The 20,688-nt window shown below is 43.2% G+C and overlaps 1 protein-coding gene across 2 annotated transcripts in view; it reads right to left on the bottom strand.

The window, feature by feature from the left end:
* Positions 1 to 20,688, bottom strand: part of CADM3 (cell adhesion molecule 3) — a 451,826-nt gene that overhangs the window by 132,136 nt on the left and 299,002 nt on the right. For both annotated transcript variants that reach the window (XM_069726964.1, XM_069726955.1), the window contains exons 4-5: positions 20,388 to 20,525; positions 16,605 to 16,775 (exon numbers count right to left, since the gene is read on the bottom strand). In XM_069726964.1, coding sequence (XP_069583065.1) covers positions 16,605 to 16,775; positions 20,388 to 20,525 — 309 coding nt within the window. The remainder of the gene's footprint in view (positions 1 to 16,604; positions 16,776 to 20,387; positions 20,526 to 20,688) is intronic.

The following is a 20,688-nucleotide window of genomic DNA, read 5'->3' as shown; positions in this document are numbered from 1 at the left end:
TGTAAGTGTGCATTTTATACATACTAGTGTGCATTATTGTACTGTTTATATGCGTGTGTAATGTGTATATAGAAATTCATATTTTATACATGCTTCTGTGCATGTTTGCATTATTTTTCTGCGTGTGTGTAATGTGCTTAAGTATATGTATGTGCGTAATTTATGTATGCATGTTTTGTACTATGTGTATGTGTGTGTAATGTGTATATGAAGGTTTGTATTTCTTTTACCCTGATGACTATAAAAGACCTGTGAAATTAATGGTTCTATATAAGTGAGTAAAATAAATAAATCAATAAAAATATGCTTGTTTGTACTGTGTATATATGCGTAATGTGCTTATGTGTAAGTGCACATTTTATATACACTTGTGTGCATGATTCTACAATTTTTTTTATGCGTGTGTAATGTGTATAGACTGAAACCTCACCTTCTGGTCTGTGTATGCTCCTCACCCTGGGAGGTTCTTCATTTCTAGTTCCTTACTGCCAGTTCCTTCTGCCTGACCTGGTTAACCCATGTCTTCCTGCCTATACCATATAGTATATACTTGTATATATAGGCCTATAGTATATCCCAGTTGTTTAAAGGGACACTGTCACCTGAATTTGGAGGGAACAATCTTCAGCCATGGAGGCGGGGTTTTCAGGTGTTTGATTCACCCTTTCCTTACCCGCTGGCTGCATGCTGGCTGCAATATTGGATTGAAGTTCATTCTCTGTCCTCCATAGTACACGCCTGCGCAAAGCAATCTTGCCTTGTGCAGGCATGTACTATGGAGGACAGAGAATGAACTTCAATCCAATATTGCAGCCAGCATGCAGCCAGCGGGTAAGGAAAGGGTGAATCAAACACCCGAAAACCCCGCCTCCATGGCTGAAGATTGTTCCCTCCAAATTCAGGTGACAGTGTCCCTTTAAACTCTGCCCATAATTTGAGCACTTCTCTGTCTGACATTCTTCTGCCTCCTGTTTTTTTCTGAGACGCTTCCTATCATTCCTTTGCCATCTTGCTCCACCGGCCAGGCCACCACACCCATCACACAGATATAGTAGAATAACATAAGGCTACTAAAATTAGAGCACATAAGGTTTAGAAATAAAGCTACAACTGTATACACAAAACTAAGTAATATAAGAATATAAAGTAATATGAAAGTAAAGAAATTAAAACTTTGAACCCACCTACAAAGCTTTTTTTTTCCCACAATGCACTGTGATTGCATGAAATCAGGGCAAAACACAGCTACAGAGCATTTACTTTCAGCCCCATGCAGCAGCTATAACGCCTTTATCTATAGTGTGTATAGCGCTATAGGTCCACGCTGTAAAGAAAAGGATGTAGAGGTCCCCCTATATCTCAGTCATCTCCCCCCCCATGTCAGTCCTAATCACATTACGGGTATACGTCACCCCCGTTCATGTCACCTATAGGGCTGATCTGACACCTTCACACTGATAATCATTCCAACGGGGAGGAAGGTGAGAACAGCACCTTGCTGGACCTTTCAAGTAAGTGTTTTATCTCATCAGGAAGTTGATTTCACAGCTACACTGTGCTCAGTACTGCTATGTAATATCATCCATGCTGCTGCTGCTGCTTTTTAATCTGTGCTACATAGAGATGACGCAATTGTTTTGTCTCGGTGCACTGTGTATGGGAGACATCATAGCAGATAGTCTCTACCCAGTAGCTCAGAGACAACTGCAAACTAGAGATTGAGCTGGCAGAGAGAAAAACTGGTGATAATACAGGATACTAGTCATATAATGGCAAGAAATAATGTTATTCTTCATGTACACACAAAGGCTGGCCCTGTTGCTTTCTAGTAGGTGTTTACCACAGAGTTGAATTCACAAATTGACAGGTCAGTTACTGTTATATAATTTCCTACATGCTGCTAATAGTTATTTACATTATTGTCAGAATTGAACTCACTTCTACACTGCTGAGCATTGCTATATAATATCCTCCATGTTGCAACTGCCAGAAATAGTGTTATTCCTCATGTATTGGAAAGACCGGTTGGTGCTGTTTCTTTCCGGTAATGGTTTAACTTACCCCCAGAGCTGAATTCACAGCTACACTGCTCAGTATTGCCATGTAATACACTCCATGCTGCTGATGCTGCCAGAAATATTGTAATTCTGCATCTAGACACACATGACAGTTTATCCTGAAAAGTCACGTGAAATAAGGTACTTTTTTACTATCTACTGGATATTTTTTAGGACATGACAGGAAACATGCAACGTCCCAGCTTGACCATTAGTCAGCACGAAAGCTGGGACCACCATACCAAAGGCTACCATCAGTAACACACTACGCCGCCAGGGACTCAGATCCTGCAGTGCCAGACGTGACCCCATGCTTAAACCAGTACATGTCTGGGCCATCTGACGTTTGCTAGAGAGCATTTGGATGATCCAGAAAAGTATTGGGAGAATCTTATATGGCCTGATGAAACCAAAATAGAACTGTTTGGTAGAAACAAAACTCGTCATGTTTGGAGGAGACAGAATGCTGAGTTGCATACAAAGAACACCATACCTACTGTGAAGTATGGTGGTGGAAACATCATGCTTTGGGGCTGTTTCTCTGCAAAGGGACCAGCAGTGATCCATGTACATGAAAAAATGAATGGGGCCATATATCGTGAGATTTTGAGTGCAAACCTCCTTCCATCAGCAAGGGCATTGAAGATGAAACGTGGCTGGGTCTTTCAGCATGATAATGATACCAGGCACACCACCAGGGAAATGAAGGAGTGGCTTCGTAAGAAGCATATGAAGGTCATCGAGTGGCCTAGCCAGTCTCCAGATTTCAACCCCATAGAAAACCTTTGGATGGAGTTGAAAGTCCGTGTTGACCAGTGACAGGCCCAAAACATCACTGCTCTAGAGGAGATCTGCATGGAGGAATGGGCCAACATACCACCAACAGTATGTGGCAACCTTGTGAAGACTTACAGAAAACGTTTGACATCAGTCATTGCCAACAAAGGATATATTACAAAGTATTGAGATGAACTTTTGTTTATGACCAAATACTTATTTTCCACCATAATTTGCAAAATAAATCTTGCCAAATCAGACAAGGTGATTTTCTGGATTTGTTTTCTCATTTTGACTCTCATATTTGTGGTCTACCTATGATGTCAATTACAGTGGGAGAACTTGCACAGTTGGTGGCTGACTAAATATTTTTTTTCCCTACTGTATCTTACAGACTTGATAAAAGGAAGGCCACCAGGTGGCGAAAAAATGCAGGACAAAAACAATGGGATAAGTATATACACCTATATTCCAATAATATATATGATAGAAATATGCACCCTAATCAAACAGACATACAATTTCAATAAATGGATAAATATACATTCTAATGCACAGTACAGTTGTTTGCTGTAACAAAATAATACAGAATATAAAACCAAATGAATTACTGTGTGTTTAAAAAGTATGAAAATGAATATATGTGTCTAAATAAGGTGTCTATAGTGATATAATACGCATTTATGTGCAATAAATAGTATCAGGGTCAGGTGCTGATTTTGATGCAGGAAACAGAGAAATCAACAAATAATGCAGCAGTGTCAATAGTTACTAACCCCCATAGGGATTGTGAATATGAGGCAGGTTAACATCAAGTAAAATACTGGACAAGTGTCATATATGATGGAAAAAAGATAGCCAGCCTACTAAAGTGCTAATGCATAGGAAAGTGCTGCTGCATAAAAAAAAGTGCTAATGCATACCAATGAGTAGGATGCTGACCAGGCTTTATATACCCCTTGTTTGACCCGCACAGGCCCAACACGCATTTTGCTTTTGGCTTTGACAAGGGAGCTAAAGGCAGGGAGTCAAGACAAGGGAGCCAAGGGTGCATATTTCTATCATCTATATTATTGGAATCTAGGTGTATATACATATCCCATTGTTTAGTCCTGCATATTTTCACCACCTGGTGGCCTTCCTTTTATCAAGTCTGTAAGATACATATTAAATTTGTTAATAAACATTCTATTTCTATACTATTCAGTTGTGTTCTCTCTGTAACAGGAAAGGTCTCAGAGAAAACGTCTTCAGATTATCATTTTTCAAATGTCATGTTCAATTAAATTAGTGAACTTTGCAATTCATCTAATTAGCCTTAAAATGTGTAATGCTCAACCAAATGAAATAAACTGAAATATTCACATGCATTCGACATCCGCACGGCAAAAAAATGTGGGCTAAGTGCTCGTAATCTAAAAATAAACTTATACATGAGCATAGAAAAATCTATCCACATCAAACACATCAATGCAATGGGGTGTGTTTAGTTGACAGAGGTCGCAATCCTCATTTGACTCTTGGGACATCTGCGAACAGCCAAAGAAAGCTCACGTTTGCCGAAGCTCGAGTCTGCCGAAGCTTGAGTTTGCCTAAGCTTGAGTCTGCCAAAGCTTGAGTCTGCCGAAGCTTGAGTCTACCAAAGCTCAAGTCTGCCGAAGCTCGAGTCTGCCAAAGATCGAGTCTGTCGAAGATCGAGTGTGCCAAAGCTCAAGTCTGCCAAAGCTCGAGTCTGCCGAAGAACCAGTGTGCAAAAGCTCAAGTCTGCCGAAGCTCGAGTCTGCCAAAGCTTGAGTCTGCCAAAGAACGAGTGTGCCAAAGCTCAAGTCTGCCAAAGTTCGCGTCTGCCGAAGCTTGAGTCTGCCAAAGCTCGAGGCTGCCGAAGCTCGAGTCTGCCGAAGATTGAGTGTGCCAAAGCTCAAGTCTACCAAAGCTCGAGTCTGCCGGAGCTCGAGGCTGCCAAAGCTCGAGTCTGCCGAAGATCCAATGTGCCAAAGCTCAAGTCTGCCGAAGCTCGAGTCTGCCAAAGTTTGAGTCTGCCAAAGATCGAGGCTGCCAAAGCTCGAGTCTGCCAAAGTTCGCGTCTGCCGAAGCTTGAGTCTGCCAAAGCTCGAGGCTGCCAAAGCTCGAGTCTGCCAAAGATCGAGTGTGCCAAAGCTCAAGTCTGCCAAAGCTCGAGGCTGCCGAAGCTCGAGTCTGCCGAAGATCCAGTGTGCCAAAGCTCAAGTCTGCCAAAGCTCGAGTCTGCCAAAGCTCGAGTCTGCCAAAGCTTGAGTCTGCCAAAGATCGAGTGTGCCAAAGCTCAAGTCTGCCAAAGTTCACGTTTGCCGAAGCTTGAGTCTGCCAAAGCTCGAGGCTGCCAAAGCTCGAGTCTGCCAAAGATCGAGTGTGCCAAAGCTCAAGTCTGCCAAAGCTCGAGGCTGCCGAAGCTCGAGTCTGCCGAAGATCCAGTGTGCCAAAGCTCAAGTCTGCCAAAGCTCGAGTCTGCCAAAGCTCGAGTCTGCCAAAGCTTGAGTCTGCCAAAGATCGAGTGTGCCAAAGCTCAAGTCTGCCAAAGTTCACGTTTGCCGAAGCTTGAGTCTGCCAAAGCTCGAGGCTGCCGAAGCTCGAGTCTGCCGAAGATCCAGTGTGCCAAAGCTCAAGTCTGCCGAATCTCGAGTCTGCCAAAGCTTGAGTCTGCCAAAGATCGAGTGTGCCAAAGCTCAAGTCTGCCATAGCTCAAGTCTGCCGAAGCTTGAGTCTGCCAATGCTCGGGGCTGCCGAAGCTCAGGTCTGCCGAAGATCGAGTGTGCCAAAGCTTGAATCTGCGTAAGCTCGAGTCAGCTGAAGATTGAATCTGCCTAAGCTCCAGTCTGTCTAAACTCGAGTCTGCCGAAGCTCGAGCAAGCCCAAGATTGAATCTGCCGAAGCTCAAGCCTGCTGAAGCTCGAGTCTGCCGAATATTGAATTTGCCGAAGCTTGGGTCTGCTGAAGATTGAATCTGCCTAATCTCCAGTATGCCTAAGCTCGAGTCTGCCGTAGATTTAACCTGCTGAATCTCTGGCTCCCAGAAACGGGTCCTAAATGGGTCCTTCTTCAAAGATAACCTGATAGCTCTACTCTCATGTAATTTAGTAAATTTAAATATTTAAGGTCCCTCTGTTATTCCTCCTGGAAATGGATGTGTACATTGATTAGATATAGTAGCATCCTGTTATCACCGTCCTTGTACTTTTCCAGGAGGAGAGGTTTTTCTAAAATGGAATTGGTCACAGGTTCTAAAGATGTGAAGAACTTAAGAGAGCACACTGGAAAAATCTGACATATGATGTTATTTCTCATGAAGGGCCTGTGGGGTTAGAGCATGATAGAGGTGCAGAGGCAGCTTAAAGGGGTAATCCGGCTCTGCTCACTTCCACATTGGGAGGCGAGTGGGGCAGTGTGGTAGGCTAATGAATAGGACAGGTGCAGGATACCTGCTGCTCCAGCAAGCAGGTCAGCAGATGTCTCCCAATGAAGTGAACGGAACCGGATTACAATTTAAGAGAGAATCTCTGCACCTCTTTACCCCACTCACCTGAACTCATAAGCCCAAAACACTGATTGTCAGTGTGTGTGGAAAAGCACAATGGGTGCACAGCGTGATAGGTTTAGTAGTAGATTTCCAGGAGGAATAAGAGAGGAATTGCAAAAAGGCAGCAAAAAGCTATTCCAGAATTCTTCCCTCATGAGGAGGGAAGAAAAATGAAGATTTCCTTAGACAGACAAGTCTTTGGGAGAATCCCGGGCAGATCGCACATAATTGCCATTCCAGCCTTTAGGCTAAACATTCTGTTTCCCGCAGACTGGACAATTCCTGGCAGTGGTTGCCATGGAAACTTGAAAGTTCCGTATTCATCCTATAGGCTGCTGACATCGCTTCTGCAGGCTGCGCTATTGCATATGCCGTAGTCCAGGGCTGTGTACGTGGCGGAGATAAGAACTGGTTAAATGCCCAGAGCTGGAGCAGCTGATCCGAGAGCTCAATGTCAGGAGGCTGCAATGGCTGTATGTGGTAAGCAAAGTGTTGTAGAGAATGCTTATCCCAGCGCTGCTCCCAATTTCAGGGGGGATGCACTATTTAGCAAACATTCTGGGAGTACCTCCTTTTATTGTAGCTTTAATAGAGGCATTAAAGTGGCTGTCTCGTCATCTTTAATGGATTGGAACTTTGCAATCACTTTGTTATTAAAAACTCTCCCCACTCTCAAAATCGGAAGGATTTTTAACGTTATTTCTTGCTATTTTTAGGTTGCCGGCCACCTCTGCAGTATATCAACGGTGGCCATTCTCTTAGGCAAAGAGAGCAGCGCCTACAGGTTTATTTCTATAGAGCTTGTGAGTGCTGCTCTGAAGCTGGCTGGATTGCTGGTTCCCAAGAGCGCACAGTTTCATGATGCTGGTCCAAACCGTCATAAAATCAGGCGTACACCGTCCCCGGCAATCAGCTGTGATCGGAGAAGGACTTGGTGTATTTCATCTGCAGTGGCCACTACAGGTGAAAAGTGGAATTACACTGACCTCATTGAAATCACTGGATAAAGACTTGTTCAAGTCCTCCAGAAAGAGAGACACTCTTTGCATCAATGGCGACCCCGACCTCACTGATTCCGATAAGCAGGAGGCCTGGTGGCTGGGAAGCAGTGTGCTCCTATTAATCAACTTGAGAGCATTTTTACAATTTTTTTTCCAAAAGGGTCCTCCAAAATTAGGCTAGGTTGGATTTATCAGCCATAGTTTGTAAAGAAACAAGACAGCATGTATTCAGTTCCCCAGCACTGCCCCCAAAGGAGAAATGAAGTATTACACAGTTATCACCCAATTTATTGGGTTTTTATGCAATCTATGGAGATGCTGGGTCCTCTCGAGAGGGATGCTCTTTATAGCCAATTGTCCATTCTCCAAAGTTTGTAATGAAATATGGCAGAAAGTTTTGTCAATGAGAGAGGCTATTGTGGTTGTCATCCCTAAAGCCGGCAAGGACTTACAGCTACCAGAGTCCTATAGACCAATATCACTTCTGACGGCTGACATAAAGATTTTGGCAAAAGCCTTGGCAAATAGGCTGACTTGGGTGACTGACAAACTAGTCCACCCGGATCAGTCAGGCTTCATGCCCAATAAGTCAACGGCACTCAATCTGAGAAAGATGATTATGATGCCGCAACTTCTTTATGTGTTACACAACTCCCCTATCTGGATATTGCAGAATAGATTTCGTAGGATTAGATCCTTGTTTGGTGAGTTGATCTGGGGAGGAAAAAGTACCAGATTTAAACAAGAAACCCTACAAAGGCTCAAGACGGAGGGTGGGTTGGCGCTCCCTAATCCTTGGTTGTACTTTTTGGCATCACAGTGTCAGCATTTTAGGGGATGGGGTGAGGAGTCTAGTGGGGTGCGGATACACTGTAGCCTGAAGACACTGATTGGGCTGAAGGTATTGAGTGAGGGTCTGGAGGGTGGACATTTCCTGGAGAAAGGTTCTAAATTCTGCACTATTAGGCTTATTCATAAGGTTTGGGATAAAGTAAAGGGAATTAGGGGAGTAAGGGCACTTACTAGGTTTTCACCCATCTGGAATAACTGTTTTTTACAAGAGTTCAGACAGATGTTGGGATTCCATGTTTGGAAGGAGGCGGGTATTTCTCGGATGGGACAAATTTTACACCGTGGTAGAATTAAGAAATTTGAGGTACTGTAGGAAGAATTCCTATTACCAGACTCTGAGGTGTATCAGTATAGCTGCATCTCTCATGCGTTTCGGGCACAGTGTAAGAGAGGGCCTATGGAAATACAGGTAGATCTCATGCTGGATTTTATTCTTATGGGGGGAGGCACGAAGGGGGCGATCTCGGGAATATACGAATTCTTTCTGTTCTCTTTCTTAGAAGGACACCCTGTTAGAGCCAGAGCGAAATGGGAAAGTGACCTGGGGGAGATCGACAGTGATCGATAGGACTCAATATTGAAATACGTACCCAAACTCTCAATGAGTGAGCCTGGGAGGTTGTCGCAACTATTTGTTATTCATAGGGCCTACAGAACTCCGGACATGTTATTCAAGGCTGAAGGAGCAGCATCCATACCAGGTGAATAGTGTCCAAAACGGTCTTTATTCAGCCATAAGAAAAAATACAACGTTTCGGCCGGGTTGGCCTTTGTCAAGTATACAAAACATCCAAAGTGGCCATCTTAAATAGTGTGGAACCTGTGCAGGAGCCAATCACTATCAAGGGGCGGCCTTTATTAAATCCCATTAAAATCGCATAATATACATTCATATTGTACACAACATTAAAAGATCAGACGATTGGCAACCAATCGCCATCATACTACACAAATATTTGCAATAATAACAGAAAAAAAAAACAGGGAACATAGTATCTGATCGACCGCCCAATCCTGGCTCTAGCTGTTCCGTTGTCATAGCGATAATTCACCCAATCCCTAGGTCTTATGCATGTCCACATATCGATAGCCCAATCACCATCTGTTAAACAAAAAGGGCACAGAAGCTGCTCACAACCAATCGCCACCTACCCATGTGGATATGTCCGTCCACCTTAGAACGCCGGCACATGCGCACAGCGCACACCAAGGTAGCGGTCATATGACCATCACCTGGTGTGACATACAGCGCCCGCGCTCAGCGTCGCAGGTTGAGCGTCATCACCCAAACCATCAGGCAGAGAGCGCAACCACATGACCGGCAAGGCGGAGCTATGACGCATCAGCGCCAGCACCCCCCGCACGCCCACATGTCGCACCACGTCTGCGCTGATAGGGATGATATGGACTTAGCCAAATCCATGGCACCCGCCCTATACTCACATAGGATGCCCTGATCACAGGGTGATTTGGCAGACAAGGATCAAAGGGAGGAAATGGGTATACAGGAGAATCTGAAAAAAAACGGATAAAGGACAGAGGGGAAAAAATTCCCAATATCCTCCATATGTTCCTTGGATATCAAATCCCGAGTGCATTATATAAACAAAAACAGAAAAAGAAAAAACATTTAAAAACATGTAAAGCGCAAATTTAAAAGTACACGGAGATGGACGCACCTATGAGGTATAGCAAGGGATCAGGACACAAATACATACATGTATATCATTAGAGTATGACCAAACAGGTCCTAGCATATATAATGTCTAAATTAAGACATACATATTTGTAGATTATAATCTACATTTAACCCTCTAGGCTGTAACGTCTCTAATACCGAGATCCACCTTAACTCCTTTTGTTTGAGTTTCAATGTCCTATCACCCCCTCTCCTCAAAGCAGGGACCCCATCTATGACCCTAAAACGTAATTGGTTAATAGAGTGTCTACAATTACTGAAGTGTTTGGGTATTGGTAATTCATGTCAATTAGTTCTTATTGTGCTCTTGTGTTTACTTATTCGTGCTTTTACTTCCATCGTTGTCTCACCAACGTACATGAGTCCACATGGACATACTATTAAGTAGATGACAAATTTCGAAGAGCATGTATAGCGATCTCTAATCATGAATTTTTTACCAGTTCGAGGATGATGAAAACTATCCCCCTTAAGCATATTGCTACAGCAAGCACAGTTAAGACAGGGAAAATTGCCCATCCGAGGAGGACATAATGTCCTCTGGATGGCAACCCTGCCCGTCCCAACATCCGACTTGACCAGTTGATCCTTAAGATTGCGCCCCCGTCTATAAGAGAGAATAGGGCGAGAGCAGAAATCTTGAATGTGAGGCAAACCCTTCTGTAGTAACCCCCAATGTCTATTCAGAATATTTGAAATGCCATTACTAGCTGGGCAATAGTTGGAAACAAATGGTACACGTTTTTGTTTAGTCTTTGTTCTATGGGTTTGTAGATCATCATCAGATAGTCTGGTTAACCTATCCTTATGCCCCAACACTCGCTCCTTCGGATATCCTCTACGCATGAATTTCTCACACATTTCGTCCAATCTTTTATCGCAAACCTCATTATCCGTAACTATCCTCCGTACACGAACCAACTGGCTCCAAGGTAGTGAATCCATCATTCTTTTCGGGTGGTAACTGTCATAACACAGAAGGCTATTCCTATCAGTCGCCTTTGTAAACAAATCGGTCCAAAGAGTATCACCTTGCTTATAAACCATGGTATCTAAAAATTGCACCCTATCCAGCGAGTACGTCATGGTGAATTTTAACTCGGGGTGTATACTGTTAATTTCGGCCAAAAAATCAAAAAGGTCCTCCTGGGTCCCCTCCCACTATGGATCCGATACCGATGTAGCGTCACCAGGCCCGGACGTGACGCCAGAAGATGGATCTGTACACATGTTGGTCCTCGAGTACCACCATATAGATGTTGGCATATGTGGGGGCCACTTTGGACCCCATGGCGGTACCCCGTAACTGCTGGTAGTAATCATCCCCAAAGAGGAAAAAATTGCTCCCGAGGATGAACTCCAGCAGTGTGAGGACCAACTGTGCACAATCCGGGGCCACGTCCGAGCCTGACAGCGCCACACCGACAGCATCCAAACCCCTTTCATGTTCAATGGATGTGTACAAAGACACTACATCGAAAGATACCATACAAGTAGAAGCACTCACAGGAATGGTGCTCAATTTCTCCAAAAAGTAATTCGTGTCTCTAATAGAGGAACGAGCAGAGGTAGCAAAACCACGCAAAATCTTGTCCAGAAAAATAGCCTTACTATGTGTATGATGCCGTCCCAGGAGTTGTCTCCTTATTTTTATATGTTGGATTAAACTTTTATATTTTATTTGGAAGCTGGATCATCTTTTCGTTTTTCAGAAAAATAGCCACTTTGTTGCACATAGATCCCCTCCCCGACACAATAAGGCGCCCGGGGGAGTTAAACAAATCCTTGTGTATCTTTGGCAATGTGTATAGGACTGGAGTTATTGGCGCAGTAACAAATAAAAATTCAGACAGCTTCTGATCAATGAGTCCATCAGTAAGGGAGTCATTGATCAGAAGCTGCAACTCCCTCTGGAAGACAGCAGTAGGATAACACGCGGCATGCGCCGGCGTTCGAAGGTGGACGGACATATCCACATGGGTAGGTGGCGATTGGTTGTGAGCAGCTTCTGTGCCCTTTTTGTTTAACAGATGGTGATTGGGCTATCGATATGTGGACATGCATAAGACCTAGGGATTGGGTGAATTATCGCTATGACAATGGAACAACTAGAGCCAGGATTGGGTGATCGATCAGATACTATGTTCCCTGTGTGTTTTTTCTGTTATTATTGCAAATATTTATGTAATATGATGGCGATTGGTTGCCAATCGTCTGATCTTTTAATGTTGCGTACAATATGAATGTATATTATGCGATTTTAATGGGATTTAATAAAGGCCGCCCCTTGATAGTGATTGGCTCCTGCACAGGTTCCACACTATTTAAGATGGCCACTTTGGATGTTTTGTATACTTGACAAAGGCCAACCCAGCCGAAACGTTGTATTTTTTCTTATCGCTGAATAAAGACCGTTTTGGACACTATTCACCTGGTATGGATGCTGCTCCTTCTTCTCTTCATGTGATTATGGGTCCGACTGGATCCTTGGACTCCTGAGCGTGCATCCCCTATCCGAGTGCTGGTGGTGGACTTTTTCTATATAGATGTTATTCAAGGCTGGTCTGAGACCTAATTCAGAATGCCCTAGGTGCCTGCAGTCCGAGACGGGTATCTTATATATGATGTGGCAATGCCCCAGGCTATCCTCCTTTTGGATTGTGGTGTTGAACAAAGTAGGACTGTCATATAATTGTTCTATACCGCGAGATCCCTTGGTGTGTGTTCTAGGTTACATAGAAGAGATTGTAACTGACAATTTGTATAAAATGGCTATTGTTTGGCTTGGGGTTAAAATGTTTTTCAAAAAGTAAAATTATATATGTTTACTGTTTACCATAATGCAATTTCCATGTATTATCCTACTGTTCAATAAAAAAATCTGATTAAAAAAAAAATATGGCAGAAAGTGTTCAGTTCCCCAGCACTTCCCCCCTCAGGAGAAATGAGGTATTACACAGATATTTTCCCATTTATTTTACTTTTTATGTAATCCATGGAGATGCTGGATGGTTTTTATACCTTTATGTCCAGTTTCACTAATAATAGAGACCTTGATAAAAAAAAAAAAAATCATAATAAAAGCAGAAACACCCAACAAACAGTTGTGACTGGCAAATTTCACCTGCAATGACCACAACAGGAGAAATTGGATATTATATGGCCCTCATTGAAATAAGTGGATAAAGACTTAGTCATATCCTCCAGAAAGAGAGACCAATGCCGACTCTGCCCCGTATGACACCCAATTGACCTACTCAGGGCATATGGATAGGGGCTGTCCTATAGATGTAACAGTCTTAGGCTCCAATATGCAGTAAATCTATATATATAGTTTTCTAAGGGGTACTTCCGTCTGTTTGTCTGTCTGTCTGTCTTTCTGTCTGTTTGTCTGTCTGTCACGGAAATCCCGCGTCGCTTGCCGGCTGCGACCAATCAGCGACGGGCACAGACTGGCCATGAATTCGCCCCTTCCTACTCTCTCTCAGTGCCCCCTCCAGTCAGCGCTCACACAGGGTTAATGACTGCGTTACACCGCGTTATGCTGCGGTGTAACACAGTCCGTTAACGCTGCTATTAACCCATAGCGTTGTAGCAGTCCATTAAACCGACTGCGTTACACCGCAGTGTAACGCTGTCTATTAACGCTGTTATTAACCCTGTGTGACCAACTTTTTACTATTGATGCTGCCTATGCAGCATCAATAGTAAAAAGATCTAATGTTAAAAATAATAAACAAAATAAAAAATCATTATATTTTCACCTTCTGTTGCCTTTCCCGCTGCTCCTCGCGACGCTCCGGTCCATGCATTGCGGTCTCGTGAGATGATGACGTAGCGGTCTCGCGAGACCGCTACATCATCATCTCGCGAGACCGCAATGCATTCTTGGTACTGGAGTGTCGCGAGAAGCATCGGTAAACACCTGGGCTGGATCCGGAGGCCGACGGAAGGTGAGTATATAACTATTTTTTATTTTAATTCTTTTTTTTAACAGGGATATGGTGCCCACATTGTTATATACTACGTGGGCTGTGTTAGATACTACGTGGGCTGTGTTATACACTGCATGGGCTGTGTTATATACTGCATGGGCTGTGCTATATACTACGTCACTGTGCTATATACTACGTGGCTGTGGTATATATTACGTGGCTGGGCAATATGCTACATCACTGTGCTCTATACTACGTGGCCTGTGTTATATACCGCATGGGCTGTTTTATATACTACGTGGCTGTGCTATATACTATGTATCTGTGCAATATATTACGTGGCTGTGCAATATATTACGTGGCTGGGCAATATAATAAGTGGCTGGGCAATATGCTACGTGGGCTGTGTTATATACTGCATGGGTTGTGTTATATACTGCGTGGGCTGTGTTATAAACTACGTCTCTGTGCTATATACTATGTGGCTGTGGTATATATTACGTGGCTGGGCAATATACTATATCGCTGTGCTCTATACTACGTGGCCTGTGTTATATCCTGCATGGGCTGTGTTATATACTACATCTCTGTGCTATATACTACATGGCTGTGCAATATATTACGTGGCTGTGCAATATATTACATGGCTGGGCAATATACTACGTATCTGTGCTATATACTACGGGGCTGTGCTATATACTACGTGGCTGGGCAATATACTATGTGGGCTGTGTTATATACTATGTGGGCTGTGTTATATACTATGTGGGCTGTGTTATATACTATGTGGGCTGTGCTATATACTAAGTGGGCTGTGTTATATACTACGTGGGCTGTATGGTACTTGGCTGCGCTATATTTCTCTGCTGTATCTGTGCATCATGAATCGTGGCATGTGTTAAAGAGGGGGGCCCACTGAGACTCTTTCGCCTGGGGCCCTCAAATACCTGGAGCAGGCCCTGGCTTCACTGATTGTTCTCGGCGGGGTGTGACCAATCAGCGACAGACGCAGTCCTGCTGCATATTGGCGCGGAATTTGAACCACGCATCACTAATTGGTCGCACCCGGCCGGCCGAATCCTGTGTATAAATTGCATTATTCTGAAAACTTCATAAATAAACTACATGCATATTCTAGAATACCCGATGCGTTAGAATTGGGTCACCATCTAGTAATTCATAACTGTATAAGTCTTCAGCTCCTGTATGAAATACTCTATATACGGTATAGTCCTTGGGGGTAATGCTCGGCACATCGATGACATCAATTATCACCAATTACATGTGACATCATAAGAGCCAAAAATAACTGGTGCAAATGATCACCTAATGCAATCATTCTTGGTAAGTGAGGAGCCATTCCTGGAGGAGATTTCCCTCATTTATACATTTCCTGGTGTGAGGAGGATGCTAATAACATACAGTAGAAGGGTCAATGGACTGTTCAATCTACTTCCACAGTAATTACATACAGGTAACAAGAGAAGCGAGGGATGCAAGCACAGCAAAACCTCAGACGCGGAAAAACAGCAATTAGTTTACAATTTTCTACTATTCGCCACATAAAAAGAGCATAAAAAGGGTGTTATAAGGATGAATCCTCTTTAAAGGAGGCCTGTTACTTGTTGTGAATATGTAATTTTTTTTACGTAGTGCAAAAGCCGCTGTTCTCCTGAATCCGGCGATGTTTCTCTTTTGTTCCTGCACCTCTCCGTTCCTGAGATATGGCCCTTTTTTCCTTGTATATAAATCTAGTCTTGTTGACAAGGGGGTGTGGTCTTCAACCATTTTCTGTGGGCGGTTTCAGCTGGAATACACCTTCTTGGCTAACAAGAGTAGACTTATACTGTACAGAGAAGAGGGGCCTATATCTCTGGAACAGAGAGGCGCAGAAAAAAAAGAAAATTATCATCGGATTCAGGAAAACGGAGACATTCACACCTTGGTAAACATATTACATGTTTATAGCAAGTGATAGGTCTTCTTTAAAAAGCCTTATCTAAGGAAGTTTATTTTAAATCCATCGTCCTAAAAAGTCCATTTTGGGATTATTAGAGGTCTGAGACTAAAGAAGAAGGTTCCAGGTTTTCCTCTAGTAGTAGCGCCACTCTTGTGTATAGGCTACATCTGGTATTGCAGTTTAGACCAATAAACGTGAAATGGATAGAGTTGCAATACGATGCAATTCTATGAACAAGTGTGGCGCATATTCTAAAATAATGAAAATAACTCTTTTCTAATACTTGAAAACCTCCTTAAAGGGACTTAGCTGACAAACAGTGCCACTCGTGACTATAGACTACAACTGTTCCTTCATTCAGGTCTTACCAATTTGAATGGGTCTGAGTTGCAATACCTGGTACATCATGTAGATGGGGGGCACTGTTTCTGGCAAAATAACACTGAGATCTTTCTTTCTAATTTTAGACAACCCCTTAAAGGACTTGAGAAACACTAGAGCAGTAATTAGGCAGAACAGGTTCATTGGCCCGCTATTGAAGCCAACACTGCACGCGGACTTGACATTTAAAATATAGCAAGTCCAAGCACAGCCCAGAAACTAATAGTAAACCATGAGTCTGACAACACATGAACTTCTAAGCTCAAGAGGAACCATCTAAGACGTTGCGGTGGTTCTCAACCACACCCTGATGCTGACATCCACATACAACCACAAGTACGATTACCACCCAACAATTACAATCATTGGTATAAGAAATGGGCACTTACACAGGACCTGAAGCTTCTGGCTGGAAGACTTGAATGTGTTGGGCATTGACTCGTGGCCTACAGTGCAGGTAATCTCCACCTGGTCATCCGCTTTGGTCACTGGGAAGCTGATGAGGCTCACAACTGTGAAGGTTTTGCCGTTGGCATCTTTCGTCTCAGAGTTTCGAGCTCCTGAAGGAAGATCAAAGCAAGTAAAGATGAGAAGGGTTCTATGGATGGACATCCCACAGCTTCCTAGTGTTACCTTATACCTTTGTATGGGACGGGAGAGGGCGTAGCTGTCACTTTGCTCTAAATGTGATATCAGGGCCAGATGGGCATTTGTCAAATTAAAATTGGGCAAGCCCGGTAGGGCAGTGGTCTTAAAAACACCGATATCGCTAAAAACTCTCGGTATATAAATCTAGACTTGTTAGCCAAAGGGGCATGACCCTCAACTATTCTCCGTGGTTGTCTTCATGAGGACCACGCCTCTTTGACTAACAAGATAAGATTGATATACAGAGAAAAGGTGGCCATGAGGAACAAAGAGGAACAAAGAAAAACAATGCTATGTCCAGGTGGCTGGATACTTTAAAGGGATTGTCCAGACATCCTATGTCCCAGACGTGTGGGGGTCCGATACCCGACACCCCCATGAAACAGGTGTTATCAGTTGCGTTAGCATAGATACTGCTTGTTTTGCCATGCTGTCTTTGTCTACTACAGGGTGGGCCATTTATATGGATACACCTCAGTGGGCCATTTATAAAGTTGCATTCAAAAATGGCAAACTTCAAAATGGCCGCCATGGTCACCACCCATCTTGAAAAGTTTCCCCCCTCCCATCATGTGCCAAAAGTAGGAAGTTGATATCACCAACCATTCCCATTTTATTTAGGTGTATCCATATAAATGTCCCACCCTGTACATGAGAGAGCCATAAGTGCATGTACCAGATGTATTTTAGTGACATTTCTTAGAGGGGTTATTCACTTTTAGAGACAATTTTTTTCTTACTTAGATCCGTATATTTTTTACTAAAAATCATTTTAGATTTGGATTTCATTAAACATTTTGCAGTGCTTGCCTTCTATAGTCTCTGTGCTGTACTGTCTTATTGCTGGCTGCACAATGAGCTAACTGGGATTCTGTCAGTGAGCTCATTCTGGCAGTCCAATCGTTTGTAACTCTTAGTCTTTTTATGAGCTCTTCTCAGCTGATTGATGACCACGACCACTTCAAAGCTGAGTGTGCAGGACAACAAAGAGTCTGTAAAATCCAAATGGTTGCACAATTTGTAACGAAACCCATCTGTAAAAATTTAAATAAAAAGCTTTGATGGAAAAACACTTTTCTTCACTATGCAGTTCAAGCAGTGATTTATCTGAGTAACATATAAGTCTGAAGAGCTAGGGCAGGCTCCAGATTTATGCTGACTCTTGGGCAGCAAAGCCCCAGTGGGCCCCTCTTTGCTTTTGATTTTTCTTCCTCACCTTCCATGCACTGTCGCTTTTTTATTTTTTGGTCATCAGTGCTATTTCAAGGCTTTCAGCTGTAGTTTTTATCAGTACCATTTGGGGTCACAACGACTTTATGATCTCTTTTTATTTCATTTCTTTAAGGGGGTTTGAAGCGAAGTGACCAAAAAACAGCAATTCTGTCTGCCCAATTTTCCTTTGGTTTGTCATTTATCGCATGGGATAAATGTTATTACTTATTCGTTAACACAGTTATGAATGTGGCGAATACAAATATGTAAATTTTTCCATTTTTGGAGGTGAAGTGACCAAAAAACATCAATTCTGAATTCCAATTTTTTTTTCTGTTTTCGTGTCTACTATATGGTATAGTTCGGATAGTTACAATTTTTTTTATGTTTTATTTAAATATTTCTATATTAATTTCATTGATTTGTTAATTTTTTTCCAGGGTAAATGAACCTCCTATCGCTGGTAGAATTGTTAATTTACTGCTCTCCAGTAAAGTGGCGAAAAATGGCACACGTGGGTGTCGTCAATATACCCTTGTGTGCCATGAGGATGCCATCGGTACGACGCAATTGAGCTGACAGACGACAGAAGGGACATCCCCCCATTATGGAACCTTGGGGGCCGGCTGTACAACACTGGTGACACCTGTGAATACATGCCGCAAGCTCATGTACGGTTGATTGGGCCAGTGCAAATCCAAGCTGTGTGGTTGGCTGAGTGGTGACCTTCAGCGAGCTCTTTGAGTCTCGAGTCGACACCTAAGTCCCATTTTGTACCTAATCCCGTTGCTGTTTTCTGAGAAGTTCTAGGATGATCCGTTTTCTTACATGCCTGACTTTCTGAATGGGAGCGCGGTTACGTAAGGAGAAAGATTAGCTAGTCACTTTGTTTTAAGAACGGGCAGAAACCGAGCCTTTGATCTTCAGAAGTGTGATGACTTACACTGGGGCTCGGCGGCAATGTTTTTGCACTGTAACATCAAAGGGCAACTAAAAGTAAGAGTGAAATGTTCATAAATACACCATGAAGATGGCGGCGGCACACCCGGGAGCTCTGTGAAATAACAATAGCCCCTCGTATCTCTACATCGATGTCCCACCGCTCGTAGCCACCAGCTAAAGACTGAGAGGAAAGACCCTACGGCAAACTTGCGGTTGGGTTCCTGCTTTGGTTCTTTAGTCAGAACGGTGTCAGCGCTAAGAGGATACATCCGTGCCGCTCCACAAAACCCAAGTCAGACATAATGGGAAATACAGAAATCAGATTGAGGAAAAAAAAAATAGAAAAAATCTTCAAAATGTCAGCTGTCAAGGTGAAATAGAGCAGGAGACAGTGCAAGAACACATCACTTACTGCAAGTGTTCGTCTGAAGTTTGCATTATGTGTCGTACCGTGTTACCCATTTGCTTTTTAACCCCTTCCCACCTTGATCAATTTTTCGTCTCGGCGCTTTTAATTTTCATTTCCTCCCTTTCTTCTTTATTTGATGTTTTAAAAATATTTGTTGTTCAAATAAAGGTCTTCATTGTGCGATCCTCTGATCAGGGAGATAAACTGGGTGGACCTTTCTTAGGCCCACCGGCTGCCTTTTTAACTGATTGGTATCCAGTGATCATTAGGTAGGGAGCATGTAAGGGACAGAGGGAGACCACAATTGCTAGTGCAGCAGCCATCTGAGGGGGATAAGTGATCTTGACCATCACAGCAGGGAAGCAGTCCTGGCACATAAACAGAAACACAAGTGCATGACACTGTAAATAATGGTCAGGAAGCGAGTGATGCAAAACGTGCGTTGGGGTAGTGAGGCAGCGTGGTGTTGGCCTTTGCTGTGGGTAATTACCTGCTCTGATATTCTATATGTATAGGTCACTTTATAACTTTGTGTGTACACAGGCTTACAATTACTAGGCTCTTGTACATCATGAAAATGCACGAGGCTTAGTCACTTGGCCTCACATGACGTTGTGGGGCCTAGAAAGCACAAGAGGTTCTCAGGGCCTAGGATGCTGGGAACAAGAGTTTTTGCTCAACTCTAAGGAATGACCTTCATTTGTCTAGAATACTCCATTAAAAATCTTGAAGCCTCCTGAAATAAAAACAGCCAAAAAGTAAAGTGTAGACTGGGATGAGGGAGAGGAGGGAGATGCTGCTGCAGCATCTCTGTTTTTATAACACAGCATGCTACGAGAGGGGAGAAGGAGGTAAAATTAAAGACAACTGAAATACTTAAGGTACTGGGGCAGCAGAAAACCTAACCTCAAAAGTTACGTACATCGCTTTGGCAAGTTTCTAGGTCCATGTTATTGCTCACCTTCCAGCTCTTCCGGTCCTTTGTACCACCTGATGTTGGCGGCAGGTTTGCTGCCACTTGTTGTGCACCTCAGTTCTGCATTTTGATTTTCTCTGATTGGCCTATCGTATCCAATGATCTGAGGTTCCTGGGGAACTCCTGAAAATGGACATTGAGAACGTAATGAGAAGACTGGTCAAGTTTAAGTCCTGCCCTCTTCATTGTACGATGCCATAGTGCCCAGCTCTGACCCAAAGTAGCACCAAAGTAACACCCTACAGCAGGAAATGACAGAAGGATTCAACAATTAGAGGTTGGAGGT

Source organism: Ranitomeya imitator, chromosome 1, assembly GCF_032444005.1.
Source record: "Ranitomeya imitator isolate aRanImi1 chromosome 1, aRanImi1.pri, whole genome shotgun sequence".
NCBI lineage: Eukaryota > Metazoa > Chordata > Amphibia > Anura > Dendrobatidae > Ranitomeya > Ranitomeya imitator.
The sequence above is the reverse complement of the archived record's forward strand: the minus strand, read 5'-3'. Positions and strand labels throughout refer to the sequence as shown.